This window comes from Caretta caretta, chromosome 5 (genome assembly GCF_965140235.1).
Source record: "Caretta caretta isolate rCarCar2 chromosome 5, rCarCar1.hap1, whole genome shotgun sequence".
Classification (NCBI taxonomy): Eukaryota; Metazoa; Chordata; order Testudines; family Cheloniidae; genus Caretta; species Caretta caretta.
In genome coordinates this window covers 21,347,931-21,366,299 of record NC_134210.1, presented here as the reverse complement: position 1 = coordinate 21,366,299, position 18,369 = coordinate 21,347,931, and the positions used below count along the sequence as shown (strand labels likewise).

At 40.7% G+C, this 18,369-nt stretch overlaps 1 protein-coding gene across 1 annotated transcript in view; it reads left to right on the top strand.

The window, feature by feature from the left end:
* The window catches only part of ATP8B1 (ATPase phospholipid transporting 8B1), a 101,199-nt gene extending 89,955 nt beyond the window's left edge, over positions 1 to 11,244 (top strand). The window contains exons 24-28 of the mRNA XM_075128396.1: positions 384 to 467; positions 1,889 to 2,134; positions 2,427 to 2,565; positions 4,200 to 4,330; positions 9,430 to 11,244. Coding sequence (XP_074984497.1) covers positions 384 to 467; positions 1,889 to 2,134; positions 2,427 to 2,565; positions 4,200 to 4,330; positions 9,430 to 9,657 — 828 coding nt within the window. The 3' untranslated portion in view covers positions 9,658 to 11,244. The remainder of the gene's footprint in view (positions 1 to 383; positions 468 to 1,888; positions 2,135 to 2,426; positions 2,566 to 4,199; positions 4,331 to 9,429) is intronic.
* Positions 11,245 to 18,369: the final 7,125 nt, after the last annotated feature.

The following is an 18,369-nucleotide window of genomic DNA, read 5'->3' as shown; positions in this document are numbered from 1 at the left end:
CCTGCTCAAAGCAGGACCAATCCCCAATTTTTTTCATTTTATTTTTTTGCCCCAGATCCCTAAATGGCCCCCTTGAGGATTGAACTCACAACCCTAGGTTTAGCAGGCCAATGCTCAAACCCCTGAGCTATCCCTCCCCGATATAGTATGCTGCTTTAGTAAAAAGGTTGTGCATTTTAACACACATGCTCAAAGAACTATTTCAAGACCTGGTGGGTTAATGCACATTAACTTTAAACCCACAAAACCTGGTGAGTCAATCAGTTTTCTTAATATTCTTGTTTAGATTAGATTGCTTCTGAATTAACTTTTTAAATGAAAATGATGTAACTAAATATAAAGTAATATCTAATTAATAAATTTATATTTATTTTCTATTGCAGACAGCTTATGAAGATTGGTTTATCACGCTTTACAATGTGTTATATTCCAGTCTTCCAGTTCTTCTGGTTGGCTTGCTTGACCAGGTATACTACTATGCTATTAAGAAAAATTATCCAAATGAATTTTAGAAGCAATTGTTAAAGAAAAAGATCAGAGTAAACATAACTGAAGTGACTTTTACTTCTAATCTGTGCCATTTTTAGGTTGCTAGATATCCTATTTATTAGAGGACAATAAGGCGTGACCTGCTAGAGTAGACAAAGCTGCTCAGCTTCACATACGTTAAGTGTTGAATTGATCTGCTCAAATGTTTGTAGGTCTTAGCAGACAGCTTTTCTCCATGAAGCTAATAGAAAATGTTGTAGGCTTCTTTTCATTAATAACTAGAAATACCAGAGCATAACAATTGCTGTGACTTTTTGTTCAGGCACTCGCTAGAGGGCAGTTCCCATTAATCCCATAAGTGTAGATTGGAATTGGATGGTGATAGCTTTCTTCACAATGGCCTGATTCAGCAAAGCACTTCAGCACATAAGTCCAACTGACTTCAACAGAACTGAAGTACATGGTTAAAGTTAACCATATATTTAAGTGCTTTGCTGAATCAGGGCCAATATGTATGTATAGTACTGTCGAATGGCAATAATGGGGTTGATTATGAAGTATACTTGCATTATTTATCTTCGATTATAGTGTCAGAAGGTATTTCTATTTTTAAAAACATTTTCAATGGGAATAAATTTGGCAAAAAAAAATTATGCTGAAAACTTCAATATTTTATTTTTAATCTGAATGGGTCTTAGATTTTATTTTGGATTTACTTGATTTTCCAAATTGGGCTTGCCTATAGATTTTGCATGCATAGAATGCAATGCATTTTTATGGTGGGGGGGGAGGTTTAGAAGAAAAGAAATTTCAATAAATTCATGCAGTATGTATGCGTTAGAGATTTAAAAAAGAAAAAGGCCAGGAAATTGAGTTGCATTTCCCACAAAAATGCTCGCACTACCTTTTTGCATGTATATATTATAATAGACTCTTCCCATTACGCTGGGCATTGTTGACGCTATTATGGAAATATTTAGAAATAGGTGTGAATGGAAGATAGAGAAATGGTACGTCGTTTGAGTGATGAAGGAAAAACGTACCATTCTTAGATATTCATATTGAATAAATACAAAGTCTAGGTCATGGTAGCATGTTATTCCTTTCATTTCTGTATCAACACACTGCTGTTCTAGAGTCTCCCTGTCCATTTTCTAACTCTTTAAAAATATAGCTTGCATTCATATATGCAAATATGAATTCAAGTTGTTATGTATTTTTTAAGCTTCTGATTTTTATCACTTTTGGGTTAATACAGAGGCAATCTGTTGGCTTGTCTTGCTTAGCGCCTCTCTCCTCCCACCCTAAAGATACATGTTGATGGGGGAAGATGTATACTGTGCTTCACATTCTATGGCTCCGATTTATTTCTAACTGCAGTAACTTTCCTTTTATTAAGGATGTGAGTGACAAACTTAGTCTTCGGTTCCCTGGTTTGTATATATCTGGACAGAAAGACTTGCTTTTTAACTACAAGAAATTCTTTGTAAGCTTAATACATGGAATTATAACATCACTGATTATTTTCTTCATACCGTACGGAGCATATCTTCAAACCATGGGGCAAGATGGAGAGGCACCTTCAGACTACCAATCGTTTGCTGTCACTGCAGCCTCTTCTCTCATAGTTACAGTCAATTTTCAGGCAAGTACATTTATCTTCATGATCTCCCCTGCTGCTCTGAAAGTGCATCTTTGTGAGAATAAACACTTAATTATCATTCACTTTAAATCTTTTTGCATATTGATATACTTTTGCCTGGTTACTATCATCTTCCCCTTTGGTATATTCACAGAATATTCTATATTGTATTAGAACTATATAATGAATAGTGTGACCCAAGTGTCTGCAGAAGAGATAGTTTTCAGAATATTCAAATACATGCTTCTGACTTCTACATCATAAATTCATTGTGAGTTATCTGATTTACTTTCAGATGGGTTTGGATACCTCTTACTGGACTTTCGTTAACGCTTTCTCAATATTTGGGAGTATTGCACTTTACTTTGGTATCATGTTTGACCTTCACAGTGCTGGAATACATGTTCTCTTCCCATCTAACTTTCAGTTTACAGGTCAGTGTTTTGTTTTGTTTCACTATTCATGTGTTCTACCTCAAATGGTTATGTAACTAGAGTAAACACAGTACCAAAATGTCAGCTTATCAGATATCATTTGATGCCCAGCATGAGTAAGTAGAGGTGAATGTTAACTCACTTTAGAAAAACATTGCCTAGTTTATGGGGTCAACGTGTGTGTCTTAATAAAAATTGTTTTGTTGAAGTAGCTAACTCTAGAGGTATTTGTAGTTCCAAATTATGTAGTCAGTGGAATCATTCCTCCTTAATTATTTTATCTCAAAAAATAAAGAGCAGATAAATCTTAGTACCTGTGTTGTGCAGTGTAGGGTGTTGTGTACAAAGGAGCAAAGTAAAAAGTGATCAGCGCAGAGTAAAGGGAAACCTGTAATCCTATGTTGAAGGCTGCCAAGTTACTTCTGCACATCTGTGGGAGTAAGGCTCAAAGGTGAATGCTAATTTGCCTACTCACGCAATTGTATCACATCTCATGACCTTTGATGTTTCCTATAACTTTAGCTATAATTTAAAAAAGAAAGTATTATTCTCAAGCAAATTTTTCTAATCTTACTTGGCTGTGAAAAAGCTTGAAAATATAACCCGACTGCACCCTAAAGGATCGAAAACTAGAAGGCAAATAAAAAGAACTCCAAACTTGTTGTTTATAAAAAGGTCTGATGATTTTGGGGGGCCTGGCTCCAAATTTGTAAATGGTTTGGGTTGGTAATATTTAAGGGCCTTATATGTCGACTGAACATGCTTGAGATTATCTTTTTTTTTGCCCATTGTCCTTCACCCTCCCAGCCTTTTTAATTTGTGATCTGGGTAAGTGAGTGGATGTGCAATGAGCTTTAGACTCATCTTCCCAAAGTCAGGTGCCTAAACTTACTTGAAACCATATCACATTTATGCATAACAAATTTCCTGCTGCATACTGCACAGAGATGTAGTCACGTATGAAACCAAATTACTTTCAGTTCAATATCAAAATCCATCTGAGAAAAATCCTGAGTTGCGTCCTGTACAACATATTTATGCTCTTCGGCCTCTGCTTTTTAATAGTACTTCAGATTTTAGCATTTGTTCTACCCGGTTGCTTAAATTAAATGTTACGATTTAAGTGCTACAGTGCTTCCATATTAAATTAGCACTTACATTCTACACTCTGTGTGTGTGTGTATGAGTGTGTGTGTGTGTGTGTGTGTGTGTGTGTGTGTGTGTGTGTGTGTGTGTATATATATATATATATATATATATATATATATATTACAGTGATCCTAGAGGTTTCTCTTAATCAGTTTTTGCCCATTAAAAGCAATCAAAAAACCACATATGCCAGCCAAATACTTGTTCTCACCCTAACTTATCCCTTAAAGAGTTTTATAAGTTAATACAGTGAAAAGGAAATAAAAATGTTGTTGTAAATTTGTGGCACGCTTCTGGCTCTCTCCTTACCTCAAACTTTTTCTTACTAGTGGCTTATTTTAGATTTCGATACAGTTGTATTCAAACACACTTGGAATATACTTCAATTATACATTTCAGGACAGGAAACATGAATGTAATTTGTTGTGCTATATAAATTTAATTGAAAACAGATACAGACTAACTTTCACTCTTATTTCTCTCAGGGACTGCTCCAAATGCTTTAAGACAGCCATATCTCTGGTTGACAATACTTTTGTCAGTTGCAGTTTGTTTGCTTCCTGTTGTTGCAGTGCGATTTTTGTCAATGACAATTTGGCCTTCAGCAAGTGATAAAGTAAGTAGAAAAATTTGGTTAATTTGAACTGTATTTAGTTATATAAGTCAATAATATTCTTAATGTTCAGAAAATAAGATAACTGGTAGTAGCCTTTTGCCAAGAGCTGGGAATGGGCGACTTGATGATTATCTGTTCTGTTCTTTGCCTCTGGGGCACCTGACATTGCCACTGTCGGAAGACAGGATACTGGGCTGGATGGACCTTTGATCTGACCCAGTATGGCCGTTCTTATGTTCTATAAGGAGAATGTCATTAGGACTGTGCATCTGGCTTCCTCAAGAGCCTGATACACCCTAAAATGGCAATTTAGGGTTTCTCTGAAGGCCTAACCAAACTGGCAGTTTGGGAACCTTGCTAGAGACTGGTGGTCTGTTGCTTTGCCACCCCAATGGAGCAGGGAGTGTCAGTGCTTTGAGATGGTCTTCTCAATACTCTCCCACTGAGCCTTCTCCCAGTCTGCTTCTGCCTCTTTGTCTGATCTGCTGTTTTCTTCCGTACATGCTGGCCCACGTGTATCTCCTTCTGCCACCTCTAACTCACCTGCTGACATTTCTCTCTTTTCCCTTCTTTAACTTTTTATTCTCTCTTTCCTCCACTCTTTGTTCTGTGGCGTAGAAGAGTGAAGATCATCTTCCCTCCCAAACAGTTTGCCCCTTTTCTCCATATCTCTCAATGGTGGGGAGTGACTGATGGTTAGAAAGGTCCGGGCCCTTCACATTTACCATAGAGCAGCAGGGAGCTTAATATATGTGAGAAGTTCTTGGTCAGGGAGTTCTCTAGTTGCTGCTTAAAGAATGGCTCTTTGTGTCTGACCTCACACTATACAGTGTCAGAAGTGACTGAATCCTTGTTACTAGTGAAAGAGTAAAAAGAAAGAAAAGAGACACCTCCCCCCAACCCCCCCGCAGACTGACAGTGTGGTGAGTCAGTAGGGAAAGTGGAAGATCAGACAACAGACCTGCGCCAAGAAAGTCTGCACCAAGAAGGAGATAAAGCCCTGTCACAGCAGTGGAGTCCATAGTGCAAATGGCTCTGTTTGAGAGGCTTGATTTTGGCATCTCAGCTGGCTCTGCTCAAGCCAGAGAGTTGAGCAATTCTAGATGGCTTCGGGTTTAACAGATAAAGCACAAAAATACCTGGTACATGCTTTGATATTTGCAGTGGGTGATGCTTTTGAAGACATCCATGTACCTCATCCCCTCACTGATGAGGAAAAGAGAGACTACACAAAAGTGAAAGATGCTTTTGACGGCCATTTCATAGACAGACAGAATATTACATATGAAAGGGCCAAATTTAATAGGAGGTTCCAGGAGCAAAGAGAAACAGCTGTGATTTTTATTATTGTATTTCATAGGCATGCTGAACATTGCAAATACAAAGCATTAAAAGAATAACTAATAAGAGACAGGATAGTTGTTGGCATAAAATACTTCAATTTATCAGCACAGCTTCAGTAGACCCAAATGTCACACTAGCAAAAGTGAGAATACAACAAACCATAAAGAAACAGCCATATAATTTATATGCTAGCAGCATATGGGAGACTGCATCAGACAATACTGATACAGTAAAGAGGAAAGACATAAATTAGAAAATAAGAACAGGGCACAACTAGAGAGTGGGAGACCAAAGAACCTTAATAGGAGGGAAATTTGGAAAAGCTGTGGAAGATGCGGCAAGACACCATGCCACAGCTGTCAACAATGTCCAGCCAAAGAGACAATGTAGGAGATGCCAGAATATGGGACTTCCTGCAATAGCATGCAAATCACCGGGAGCAGTGGACACAATCCAAGAGGGAGTGTTATCAGACAAGCCCTTACTTTTAGGGGCTATATTCTCAATAGAATAGAGAACTCCTTAGTACACAAGCATGAATCAAAATAGATGAAACCTTTAATTTAAAACTGGTACTGGAGCAGCAGTCACTGCAATTCAATAAATAAATAAAAATCATAAGCAATCCTGGAATGGAGATCTGCAAAGATCAAATAAGATTCTACATGGAGCTAGTAACAATACATTGGATGTTTGTGGCCAGTTCCTTGGGAACCTGGAGAAAGAACAGAAAAGTCTTCCACAAATAATATATGTAATACAAGGATTGACAACTCCCACAGTTGGGTTGCCAGCAATATAAAGACTACACCTAAGAGAGAAACTGGAATGCATCAATGGCAAAAAGCAAGTGCGGGGGATGAGCACAACAGTCCATATGCTGGCCCAGTCTGAGTAGGAAAATTCAGACCTCAGCAGAGGGTTGCAAAGTTTGTAACAAGGAAGAACAATCACTGGAAACATTACTGTCTACAAAGTTACCTGACAGACCTCTGCAGCAGGTAGCAACAGACTTTTTTTTTTTTTTTTCTGGAAAGGTCATATGTACGTTATTGTAGTCTGTTACTTCTCCAGATATATTGACTTGATTGTACTTACACAGACTTCCTCAGCACAGGTCATACAGAAACTGAAGTCCATATTTGCAAGACATAGAGTTCATGAAGTCCTCATAGCTGATAATTGGCCTCAGTTTACTTCTGAAACATTCCTCGCATTTGCACAGGATTTGGATTTTGAACATTGTAATAGTAGTCCACATTACACCCTGAGCAACGGGGAGGTGGAGAGAGCATTTCAGATTTTAAAAAGACTTCTGCAAAAATCAGTGGACACATATAAAGCACCACAGGCATATCAGTCAGCACCCCTCGCATCTGGACTGTTTCCAGTAGACTGTCTAATGGGAAGATATCTACCTGTGGCTCCGGTACAGCTTAAACTGAAGTGGACACATCTGAAGGAATTTAGAAAATGGGTGCTGAAATACAAATTTGGCAGCAACAATACTTCAGTATCAGAGGGGGGTAGCTGGGTTAGTCTGTATTCACAAAAACAATGAGGAGACTGGTGGCACCTTAAAGAATAACAGATTTATTTGGGCATAAGCTTTTGTGGGTAAAAAACCCACTTCAGATGCATGGACTGAAAATTACAGATACAAGCATAAATATATATTGGCACATGAAGAGAAGGGAGTTACCTTACAAGTGGAGAACCAGTGCTGAAGGCTAATTTAGTCAGGCAGGATCAACTATCTGAACTGAGACGGGGGAACAAAGTATGGCTCAAAGGCTCCCAGAATTTCAGAACTACTCTGAACTTGGCAGAAACTCCCAGATGTTACCTAATGGCAACTCCAAAAGGACTTCTCCAGGGGTATCGGGTTCATTTTCAGTATTTCCCAACACAATACTGAGAGGATCTGGGACCTGCAGGTTCTCTGTCAGGAAGTGAACCCCTCCACAGGGAAACTCAACAGAAATGAGAACACTGTCTGGAAGACTGGTCAGACCCCCTCAAAGACCCCCTCAAATACTGCTCAGAACTATGTGGATGCAATTCATAAGGGGACATACTAGTGCAAATAGTTTTAAGGAATTTGAAGTTTATTTTTAATTGTGTGTATATATGCCAGAGGTGGCCAAACCGCGGCTCACGAGCAGCATGCGGCTCTTTTACAATTAAAGTGTGGCTCATGGAATACCCCATACAGCCCCCCCTCCATTCGCCACCTACCAGACTGGGAGGGAGCTTGGGGCTTCTGCCCGGTGGTGGGGCTAGGGGCTTCTGCCCAGCAGAGATGGGGGTGTTGGGACTTCAGCCCTGTAGAGCGCACCTGCCAGGGATCGGGGCTTCAGCAGGAGAGGGGCTGAATCCCCAGCATGCACGTCCCGTGGGGCTGAAGCCCTCAGACCCACCTCCCCAAAGGGCAGAAAAGCCTCTAGCCCCACCACCCTGCTTCAAGGCAGAAGCCCCACTCTGACTGGCAAGCCATGGCTCTCGGACTTCTGAAGATTGTCATATGTGGCTCAGAGGGTCAGTAAGTATGGCCACCCCGGTATATATATTGGTTGATAAATTAAGTTTTAAACTTTTATTAGAAAGAAAAGAGGATGTGACGTAGCTATAGAATTCCCGGTCCTCAACAGTTACCAGAGAGGATCAGGATGTGTTGCAGTGGGGAGCTTAATAAACGTGGGAACTTCTTGGTCAGGGAGCTTTCTAGTTGCTGCTTAAAGCATGACTCTTTGTATCTGTCCTCACGCTAAAGTGATGATATCCATACCTGATCTAAGGAAGCCTATTCTGTCACCCCCATCACATCAAGAGCCAGCAGAATGAGGTGCAGGCAGTTTCCAAGTAAACTAAATATGTTCTGGTAATTGGGCTGGGTGGGAGTGATGGGATGCACACGTGTGTTGTGTGCGTGAGGGGGTGGGGTGTTTGAGAATCTTCATTCTTAATATTGGATTGTCTGCAGAATTGTTTATATATGCTTTTATTTAATCGTGATCTTAAGTATTTTAGTGCTGAGTCCATCCATAGGTCCAAAACTTTCTCAATAATCCTTATCTGAATACCGGTTGCCTGACATTCTGCCTTGGCAAGACACATGTCTGGCCACAACTGTTAAAACAGGCTTTCATATATTTATCTTCCCTATACTTCAGTTTGCAATCTGAACACATAGCAGTGGCTAATGTAAACCCTCCCAGGCTCACTTTGGATAAAAAAAACCTGCCATTTTTGGCTTCAGACTATATTATAGATTTATTTGTATTTACCACTATAAGTTTGTGGCAAGAGGCAGCAGTGGTTTCCTTTTGGGTTTGTGTGTTTGTTTGTTTTTACCTAGAACTGGCAAGAAAGCCGCTTGTGGGATCAGAGTTGTGATTATTAAAATCCTATTGTCTTTTAGATTTTATTTTTAAAGTTATTGCCATCTGTAAACAAGAAAATAAGCTTAGATACAAAAGTCAAATTTTTCATTTTGTTTACTACACAACATGCCCACTCTAGCTTGGAATACCTTAAGAAGTTAATAAAAATGCAAAATAAAATAATTTAAAAATCAATTTTTTTTGAACATATGCTTCTGGTTTTAATTCAGGTAAATTTTAACAAGAAACTCTTTTTTATAAAACTTGTAACACTTTTTAAAGTTACCATCACATTGTTCCCAAGACATTAAGTACAAATGAGCATCTGTTTTCCCTCTAAATTAACCGGTTACACCCTTTCCTTTCATAAAGATTCAGAAGAACCGTAAGAAATACAAGACTGAAGAACAGTGGAAGCGAAGGCAGAGCACTTTTCGTCGAGGGATATCAAGCCGTCGTTCTGCTTATGCTTTCTCACATCAACGGGGATATGCTGATCTTATTGCTTCTGGACGTAGCATACGTAAAAAACGAGCACCTTTAGATGCGGTGCTACACCACAAGGTGGCCGAAGATAGACAAGTTGGTGAAACCAGCTGATGATTGTCTAAGATTTAAGTTCTAGAAGACAGGCTTTTTAGCAAATGATTGCACAAAGAATGTTTATTTTTTATGGAAGACTCAAGATTTTTTTAAAAAATGAGATGACATGAGATTATGAAGACTTCAAAATTTTCTTACAAAACTGCTTGGTTTGGGACTATTGAAAAACAGAAAAAACCAAGAAGTATGTGTTGTTTTGTTTTAAGTAAATCCTAATCCTTGTGCAAGTATAATGTGAAACTGAAGGATATATAAAATTCTAGGGTCTAAAAACCCAGAGTTTTAATTTTTTAAGTGATGCTTGGAAATGCTAAATTTTATCCTTTTTTTTTAATTATAATCATGAAATAAAATTGCAGCACACATTTCTTACCTTACTTTAAAGATGAACAGCTGAGAAGCAATCAAACTGTATGTGCCACTTTGTTAAACAATTCTATTTATACAATGGTAAAGGTGAATTAGATAACTAATATTTTTCTTCCTTTAGGGAAGCCATGCAATCTGACCTTTCATACAGCTAAACTAGGCTCCATGGTGGTATGTTGTAGTCACTCACTTACTTGGAACAGATTAACACATTTTAGTGAAAATACAATCACAGTTGTAGGTGTGGTTACAGTCCATTCCTGTTTACTAAATGGTTCACAGTCTTTTTTTTCTCTTAACGGTTCTATCACTGACTTGGGTTATTCTTTCAATAACTTCTCTGTGTCTCAGGAGGAGAGTGTTCTGGAAAACAGTGAAGACCTCAGGATTTTTTGAAACACTTTCTCTGAAATATTTTTGTGTCTACCTACTTGTATAGTATTTTATGATGTTATTTGGTTATTGGAAAACTGCCTTTTGAATTGGCAGATTTGATTTGTTCATTTCAGTTGAGTTTCATAATGCAACAATTTATAAGAATAGATAAGGAAGAATAGGCCACTTTTAAGTTGAACATACTTCAGTTGGTAATTATTGAACAGTGTCCTCTAACTGGGGAGGGAAGGGAGGAGAACGTCTCTCCTTTTTTTTTGGTACATATTACATGCATAGACACACACACAGACTCTCACATAGTTTCCTTAACTTTAGGATGTATAAATGTTTCACCTTTTTTTTATATAGAATACTGACTTACACCGGCATTAATAACTGTTCCAATGTTTTTTAATAGGGCATAAACACAATGTGTACAGTTAATCTTTTAGATCTAGGCAAAGAAATGTACATTTCATAATTTTAATGGAGCAAATGCAAGAAAGTTTACAGTTTTTCTTTTAATATGGGATGGGAGCAGTATAGTTAATTTTAAAGAAAAGGAAGTGTATCATTTCAGTTTCTCTCATTGAGAGATGTGGGAATGGTCAACAATACAAGTATCAGTCTTCTAAATTGGGTGCAATATTAATTTTAATATACAAATTGATTTGGATATATTCCATTTACATATAATTGAGGGTTAATATGTAACATATTTTGTTTATGGATAACAAATGTATTCATAAAATATCTTAAATTTTAATCTTTTGACGAATGTGGAAAACAAAGTGGTTTTTACCATTTTTATGTTTTATTTGAACGATTATTAAACAATTCTGTGTAAATAAGGTTGATGCTACCTATAAATCAGTCTGAATTATTGGATTGAGGAGTTGCTTGTATAATAATATACAAACAAAATATTTGTTAGCGGTTGGGAGAAAACATCTGAGATATTTCTTGGCCTATCAAAGGTTGAAAGTCAAACAGCTAGCCACCTAGAGCAGGGCTTCTCAGACTTCTGTACTGATGACCCCTTTCACACAGCAAGCTTCTGAGTGTGACCCCCCCCCCTTATACATTAAAAACACTTTTTTATATATTTAACACCATTATAAATGCTGGAAGCAAAGCGGAGTTTGGGGTGGAGGCTGACAGCTCGCGACCCCCCCATGTAATAACCTAGGGGCTCCATGAGGGGCCCCAACCCCCAGTTGAGAACCCCTGCCCTAGAGCAAGAATGCCTCTTAAGAGAAGATCTCACTTATCAAAAGAGTGGAAAGATGTTATATTTTGGGCTGGGCAATTGGTAGTACTGAACTGAAGAGGAGAACATTTTAAAAAGATTGTATTTATTTCAGAGTGCAGTTTACACTTTGACTTATGTATCTCTGCTACATTTCAGTCTTCATCTGAATTCTTTCATAGAATCATAGAATATAAGGGTTGGAAGGGACCCCAGAAGGTCATCTAGTCCAACCCCCTGCTCGAAGCAGGACCAATTCCCAGTTAAATCATCCCAGCCAGGGCTTTGTCAAGCCTGACCTTAAAAACCTCTAAGGAAGGAGATTCTACCACCTCCCTAGGTAACGCATTCCAGTGTTTCACCACCCTCTTAGTGAAAAAGTTTTTCCTAATATCCAATCTAAACCTCCCCCACTGCAGCTTGAGACCATTACTCCTCGTTCTGTCATCTGCTACCATTGAGAACAGTCTAGAGCCATCCTCTTTGGAACCCCCTTTCAGGTAGTTGAAAGCAGCTATCAAATCCCCCCTCATTCTTCTCTTCTGCAGGCTAAACAATCCCAGCTCCCTCAGCCTCTCCTCATAACTCATGTGTTCCAGACCCCAATCATTTTTGTTGCCCTTCGCTGGACTCTCTCCAATTTATCCACATCCTTCTTGTAGTGTGGGGCCCAAAACTGGACATAGTACTCCAGATGAGGCCTCACCAATGTCGAATAGAGGGGAACGATCACGTCCCTCGATCTGCTCGCTATGCCCCTACTTATACATCCCAAAATGCCATTGGCCTTCTTGACAACAAGGGCACACTGCTGACTCATATCCAGCTTCTCGTCCACTGTCACCCCTAGGTCCTTTTCCGCAGAACTGCTGCCTAGCCATTCGGTCCCTAGTCTGTAGCTGTGCATTGGGTTCTTCCGTCCTAAGTGCAGGACCCTGCACTTATCCTTATTGAACCTCATCAGATTTCTTTTGGCCCAATCCTCCAAATTGTCTAGGTCCTTCTGTATCCTATCCCTCCCCTCCAGCGTATCTACCACTCCTCCCAGTTTGGTATCATCCGCAAATTTGCTGAGAGTGCAATCCACACCATCCTCCAGATCATTTATGAAGATATTGAACAAAACCGGCCCCAGGACTGACCCTTGGGGCACTCCACTTGATACCGGCTGCCAACTAGACATGGAGCCATTGATCACTACCCGTTGAGCCCGACAATCTAGCCAGCTTTCTACCCACCTTATAGTGCATTCTTCCAGCCCATACTTCCTTAACTTGCTGACAAGAATACTGTGGGAGACCGTGTCAAAAGCTTTGCTAAAGTCAAGAAACAATACATCCACTGCTTTCCCTTCATCCACAGAACCAGTAATCTCATCATAAAAGGCGATTAGATTAGTCAGGCATGACCTTCCCTTGGTGAATCCATGCTGGCTGTTCCTGATCACTTTCCTCTCATGCAAGTGCTTCAGGATTGATTCTTTGAGGACCTGCTCCATGATTTTTCCAGGGACTGAGGTGAGGCTGACTGGCCTGTAGTTCCCAGGATCCTCCTTCTTCCCTTTCAGCCAGCGGTTCTCAAGCGGGGGTCCACGGGGCCCCGTTGCTGAAACACAGTGCCGCCCTGTCCCCACACACCCATGTCAGGCTGAAGTGGGCAGTGGTGCAGAGCTTCAGCCTGCACCCTGTCCCACCCCTGCAGGACAGAAGCTGAGAGCAGCGCAGGGCTGAAACACTGAGCTCCCCGTCCCTCCCCTGCCCCGAAGCCAGGGCTGAAACCCCGACATGGGCAGAAACTTTGAGTCCATGGGCAGAGTTAAGTGGGCACAAGAGTGTTGCCCCCCGCAAACTGCAGTGCCTTACCCAGAGCAGGGCAGTCTGTGGGGCAGCTCCACCCCCCCACACCTCCTCTCCTGCAGCTCCTGCCCTCTGGCCAGGTCCTAAGAGGTCCACAGCTCCTAGGAGGGAAGCTGGAGCCAGGCAGTGCGGAACAGCTGCTCCTCTGACAGGTGGTGCCACCAGGGAGCAGGCAGCCATGGCATTCCCCCATCTGCCTTTAGTACCTGGGATTGTGCCTGCTTCTCAGCTTCCAGCCTCCTTTGACTGCTCATGCAGCTGCTGAGAGCTGCCCAGGCAGCTCTGGGCCCAGCAGAGCCCTCAGGGAGCAGCCACAGGCACATGGCCCCGAACAGGTAGGTGGCCTGCTGAGGTGAGTCGGGGGTGGAGGTGGCACTCCCTCCCTGGACCCTGCTGTGCATAGCTGGCCAAAGCCCTGCTGGCCCTTGCCCCTCCCCCACAATAGAAGTCAAACTATGCCTATGCCCAAGGGTTCCCACCCCTGGCCTGGAGCCCCAAGTCCTCCCCCCGGGCTCCGGCCTGGAGTTGTTCTAGCATGTTGAGGAGGGCACTTAGGAAAACGTTGAGAACCCCTGATTTAAGCCATACTGGCTTGGGCTGTGATTTTGTCTGATCTCACACACTTATACCAGTGTCAGCCTGCAGAGAGACCTCCATGGAAACACAAGCTTTTGCAGGAAGTGGTGCTAATTTCATCTGATGGAATTCTTCTTTCAAGTCATTGAACACATGACTTAATATGGTACTAAGAGACCACTTCTGCTGGAATTACTGCCTTTCAGATGAGGCTTAGTCCCTGTTCATTTAAAAAACCCATGGTACTGACAAGTAACAATTTCGTCCAGTATACTCTGCCTACCTGAATTCTCCTGGAAGCTTCAGTTGGGTACAGTATTCACAGCATGCCCTGAGAGGTTGTGTACAGTTGCCATGTACTGTGTGATGCCTCTTGTAAACTATCTTTGAGAGAGCTGCAATGCAGTGGTGGGTTTATGGATTCTGGTGTCATACAGCTGGACAAGTCCTCTGGGATTGTGTAGAAGTCAATACTGTCTTGATGACAGCCTGATATACCAGTGGCCTGATGGGACTCCATAAACTATCTTCTGCCAGTTATTCAGTGGCCCCCTGAACCTGACATTATTCTCACAGGTCACCATAGTATGTAAATTGTCTGTGACAGATGACATGGGAAGGCAGATGGGCAGAGTGCTGACGACAGTCTTGTGCTGAATCAGATTAGCAGTGATACTAGAATCTTTAAAATCTCTTATGGCTGTGCTGAAGACTGTCTTTCTTCGCCACCACCTTGCCTAACTGAACTATTTAAGATGGTTAACAGCTTGGTAAATTAGAACTGTTTGCATCCATCGCTGCTTAACTATTGCTCACTGTGATGTTCCCCTCTGGTGTTCTCCAGACCCGTGATATGCTAGGTCACTCTAATCCTTGACTCTGAGAGCCAGCCTTACCCTGCTCTGCTGTGAGAACCCCCACTCCAGGGCTGTTGTAAAATAATAAATGATGAGGACAGAAAGAATAAAGTAGGAAGGATATCTGATTCAAAGAATAACTAACAAAATAAGGGGAAGTTTCTAAAAAAGCCTCTGATCAATAGCAGTGACTGCAGAGGAAGATTTCAGAGTAGCGGACGTGTTAGTCTGTATTCACAAAAAGAAGAGTACTTGTGGCACCTTAGAGACTAACATTTATTTGAGCATAAGCTTTGTGAGCTTATCCGATGAAGTGAGCTGTAGCTCACGAAAGCTTATGTTCCAGTAAATTTGTTAGTCTCTAAGGTGCCACAAGTACTCCTTTTCTTTTTGCAGAGGAAGAGAATCTGTCTTAAAATGAGCTAACACAGCCCTTCTCCAGCCCACACACCAGTGTTAAAGCCTATGTGAGCCCAGGTACAATGGGAAAACTATTGAACAGCAACTGCATACAGCAGGGGTGGCCAATCTGTGGCTCCAGAGCTACATGCGGCTCTTCAGAAGTTAATAGGTGGCTCCTTGTGTAGGCACCGACTCCAGGGCTGGAGCTACAGGAACCAAGTTTCCAATGTGCAAAGCGGGTGCTCACTGCTCAACCCCTGGCTCTGCCACAGGCCCTGCCCCCACTCCACGCCTTCCCACCCCCTCCTCTCAGCCTGCCATGCCCTCACTCCCCCCCGCCCCGCCCCACTGCCACAAAACAGCTGATTGGGAGGTGCGGGGTGGTGCTGATTGGTGGGGCTGTAGATGGCTAGGAGGCGCTGGGAGCGGGGGGGCGCTGATGGGGGGCTGCTGACATATATTACTGCGGCTCTTTGGCAATGTACATTGGTAAATTCTGGCTCCCTCTCAGGCTCAGGTTGGCCACCCCAGCATACGGTATCATTTGGCTGATGGATTTTTTAAAAAATTATGGTTAAATTAGAGTTTGGTAATTTCTCATATCAATTTTAAAATATTAAAGATTCCAACAAATAGTATCTAGGTTCCCCGCCCCACAAGGCAAAAAGAGCCCAGATCAAGGCAGCAGTTTCACAATGATTATTCCTCTAAGGACTGTATTTAGTAAGTACAGTTTTGCAAGCTATGTGTACTAAATTTTTTTTAAAAAAAGCAAAAAACGTATGTTTAGAACTGCCACAAAATTAGGCTAAAATGGCAGTTAATTTTTAATTTAATTTTTTTAAAATTAAGGCGGTAAAAAAGCTTTTGCACAAAGTAACACTACAAAATATGAAGAAAATTGAACAGTTGGGAGGGAGTTGTAAAAATATTTTTAAAAAAATGGTAAAGAGAATGCTTGGTTTAATAACAAAACATAGTTATGGCAGTATAACTCAGTGCAGTCCTGCCCAGTGAAACCTTTAGTAGTAAAACAAATTATGTAAAGAGAAGCTCAGATGGTGACAATTACCACCACTATATGCCTTTTTTTTTTCCTCCTCTGAAAAGGCTTTACAGCCATTCTGAAGGAAATGGGCTCTTGCCAGAAAATGTGTCTGTAAATAATAAATTATGCTAATTTTTGCAGGCAGTGTGACAATCTGGTTTAAAAATTATTAAACTAGAAATAATTTAATCAAAATATCTAAAAGACATGCTTTTCTATATGGTGTAACTACTTCCAAAACTTGTAAAAATATAACCATGATAAAATTTAAAAAAATGAAGAGCAATTATATAGTTTTAATATTTTTAGTAATATTTATTTTATCTTAAAATGAAATAGAATTTTTCATGGGATTTTAATGGTTGGAGGTTTTGTTATGATTTTGAATGGCCACTGCACTATTTAAAGTAGTTTTATTATTTGTAATTAATAATTTGTTAAAAGAAAACAGAATTTGGATGGCACTTTTGAATAGCATTTCAGTGACTGGGGTTCACTTATATTTACTTATTTTTTATAGAATGCATACTTTTGTATAATTTAATTTTTATTTTTTACGTTATATTATTACACTAGGTGCTGTACAAACAGAACAAAGAGACAGTCTCATTATTTATCCCCCTTTTCCTTGCTCCAAAGACATACTTATGCTCATAAGTTATTTTCTATTGTATGAAATTACAGATTGAGTTCCCAGTAATAACTTCCATCTAGAAATTATGCATATTAGGAAATCATTCTTTTCAGATTCTCATTCCTGAAGAATAAGCTCAAGACAGGTGGATACTCAAACAAGGGACGGGCGGGGCAGACGGGTTAGATTTCAATTTTACTTTAGCTCACAAGCCCCCTTGCACAAATAACATGTTGGGGTTTTCTTTGCTAGAGAAATAACTTGTGTTTAGCTGATTATTTTCTCTAGAATGACTCTCAATACACATCTGCCTAAAGACAAAACTTCCTCAATTATGTCTTGGGTTGTGCTAGGTACCTTTTGGCTGACCTTAATGCTAACCTTGATTCAGGCTGAATTGTGTCAGCTCCTTGTGTTACTGCCCACGGGCATGGAGTTCACCACCCATGGCCCATAGTGGCTGGAAGCACAGAGAGGTGAGCTCTGAACTGCTTTCCTGGTGACCAACTGCTCTGGGCAGGTGATCAGTGAACTAATTCCTGGTTCATCCATACTAGACCTATAAATAGCTGATCCATCTATAACAAATCTAGAATTAAACTCAACAAACATATGGAGGGTGTCCTCTGAGTGGGTTGACAGCTAATCAGCAGCCACTGTGAAGGTACTATTTGTTTGCGTTTTGGACAGAGACAGCAGCACTGCAGGACCTCAGCTCACCTGGGAGAAACTAAAAGGTGTACAAGACAATTTCAGAGGGAGTTATGAAGTTAGGTACTCACCAAACCAGTGACCAAAGCTTGGAGAAAATGAAGGGTCTGGATAGGGGGCTAACAAAGGCCAAAGGCTATAATCACTACTTAAGTGTCCATCTCCTCACAGAATGGATGAAAGACTGTTCCATCACAATAGCTAATAGACACTGCCATGGTGATATTACTGAGGGACAGGTTTTTGCATCTGAGAACCATGGAGCCCAGGCCAGTGCCTCTAAGACCAGAGTCTCCAATATACTAGGGGCTGAAAAATGTTATCACTTTCTGAGTCTCATCTTCAGCTGGTTAATTTGTGGTCAGTAGTGTCTAATGTTGTATTCTCTCTTGTATCCCAATTGCTGGAACTATTGGTCCTTCTGTTATATATCGGGCCTTACCAAATTCACAGCCATGAAAAACACATCATGGACCATGAAATCTGGTCTTTTGTGTGCTTTTCCCCTATACTATACAGATTTCATGCAGGAGACCAATGTTTCTCTAATTGGGAGCCTGACCCAAAAGGGAGTTGCAGGGGTTCATAGTATTGCCACGGTTACTTCTGCTCTGCCTTCAGAGATGGGCAGC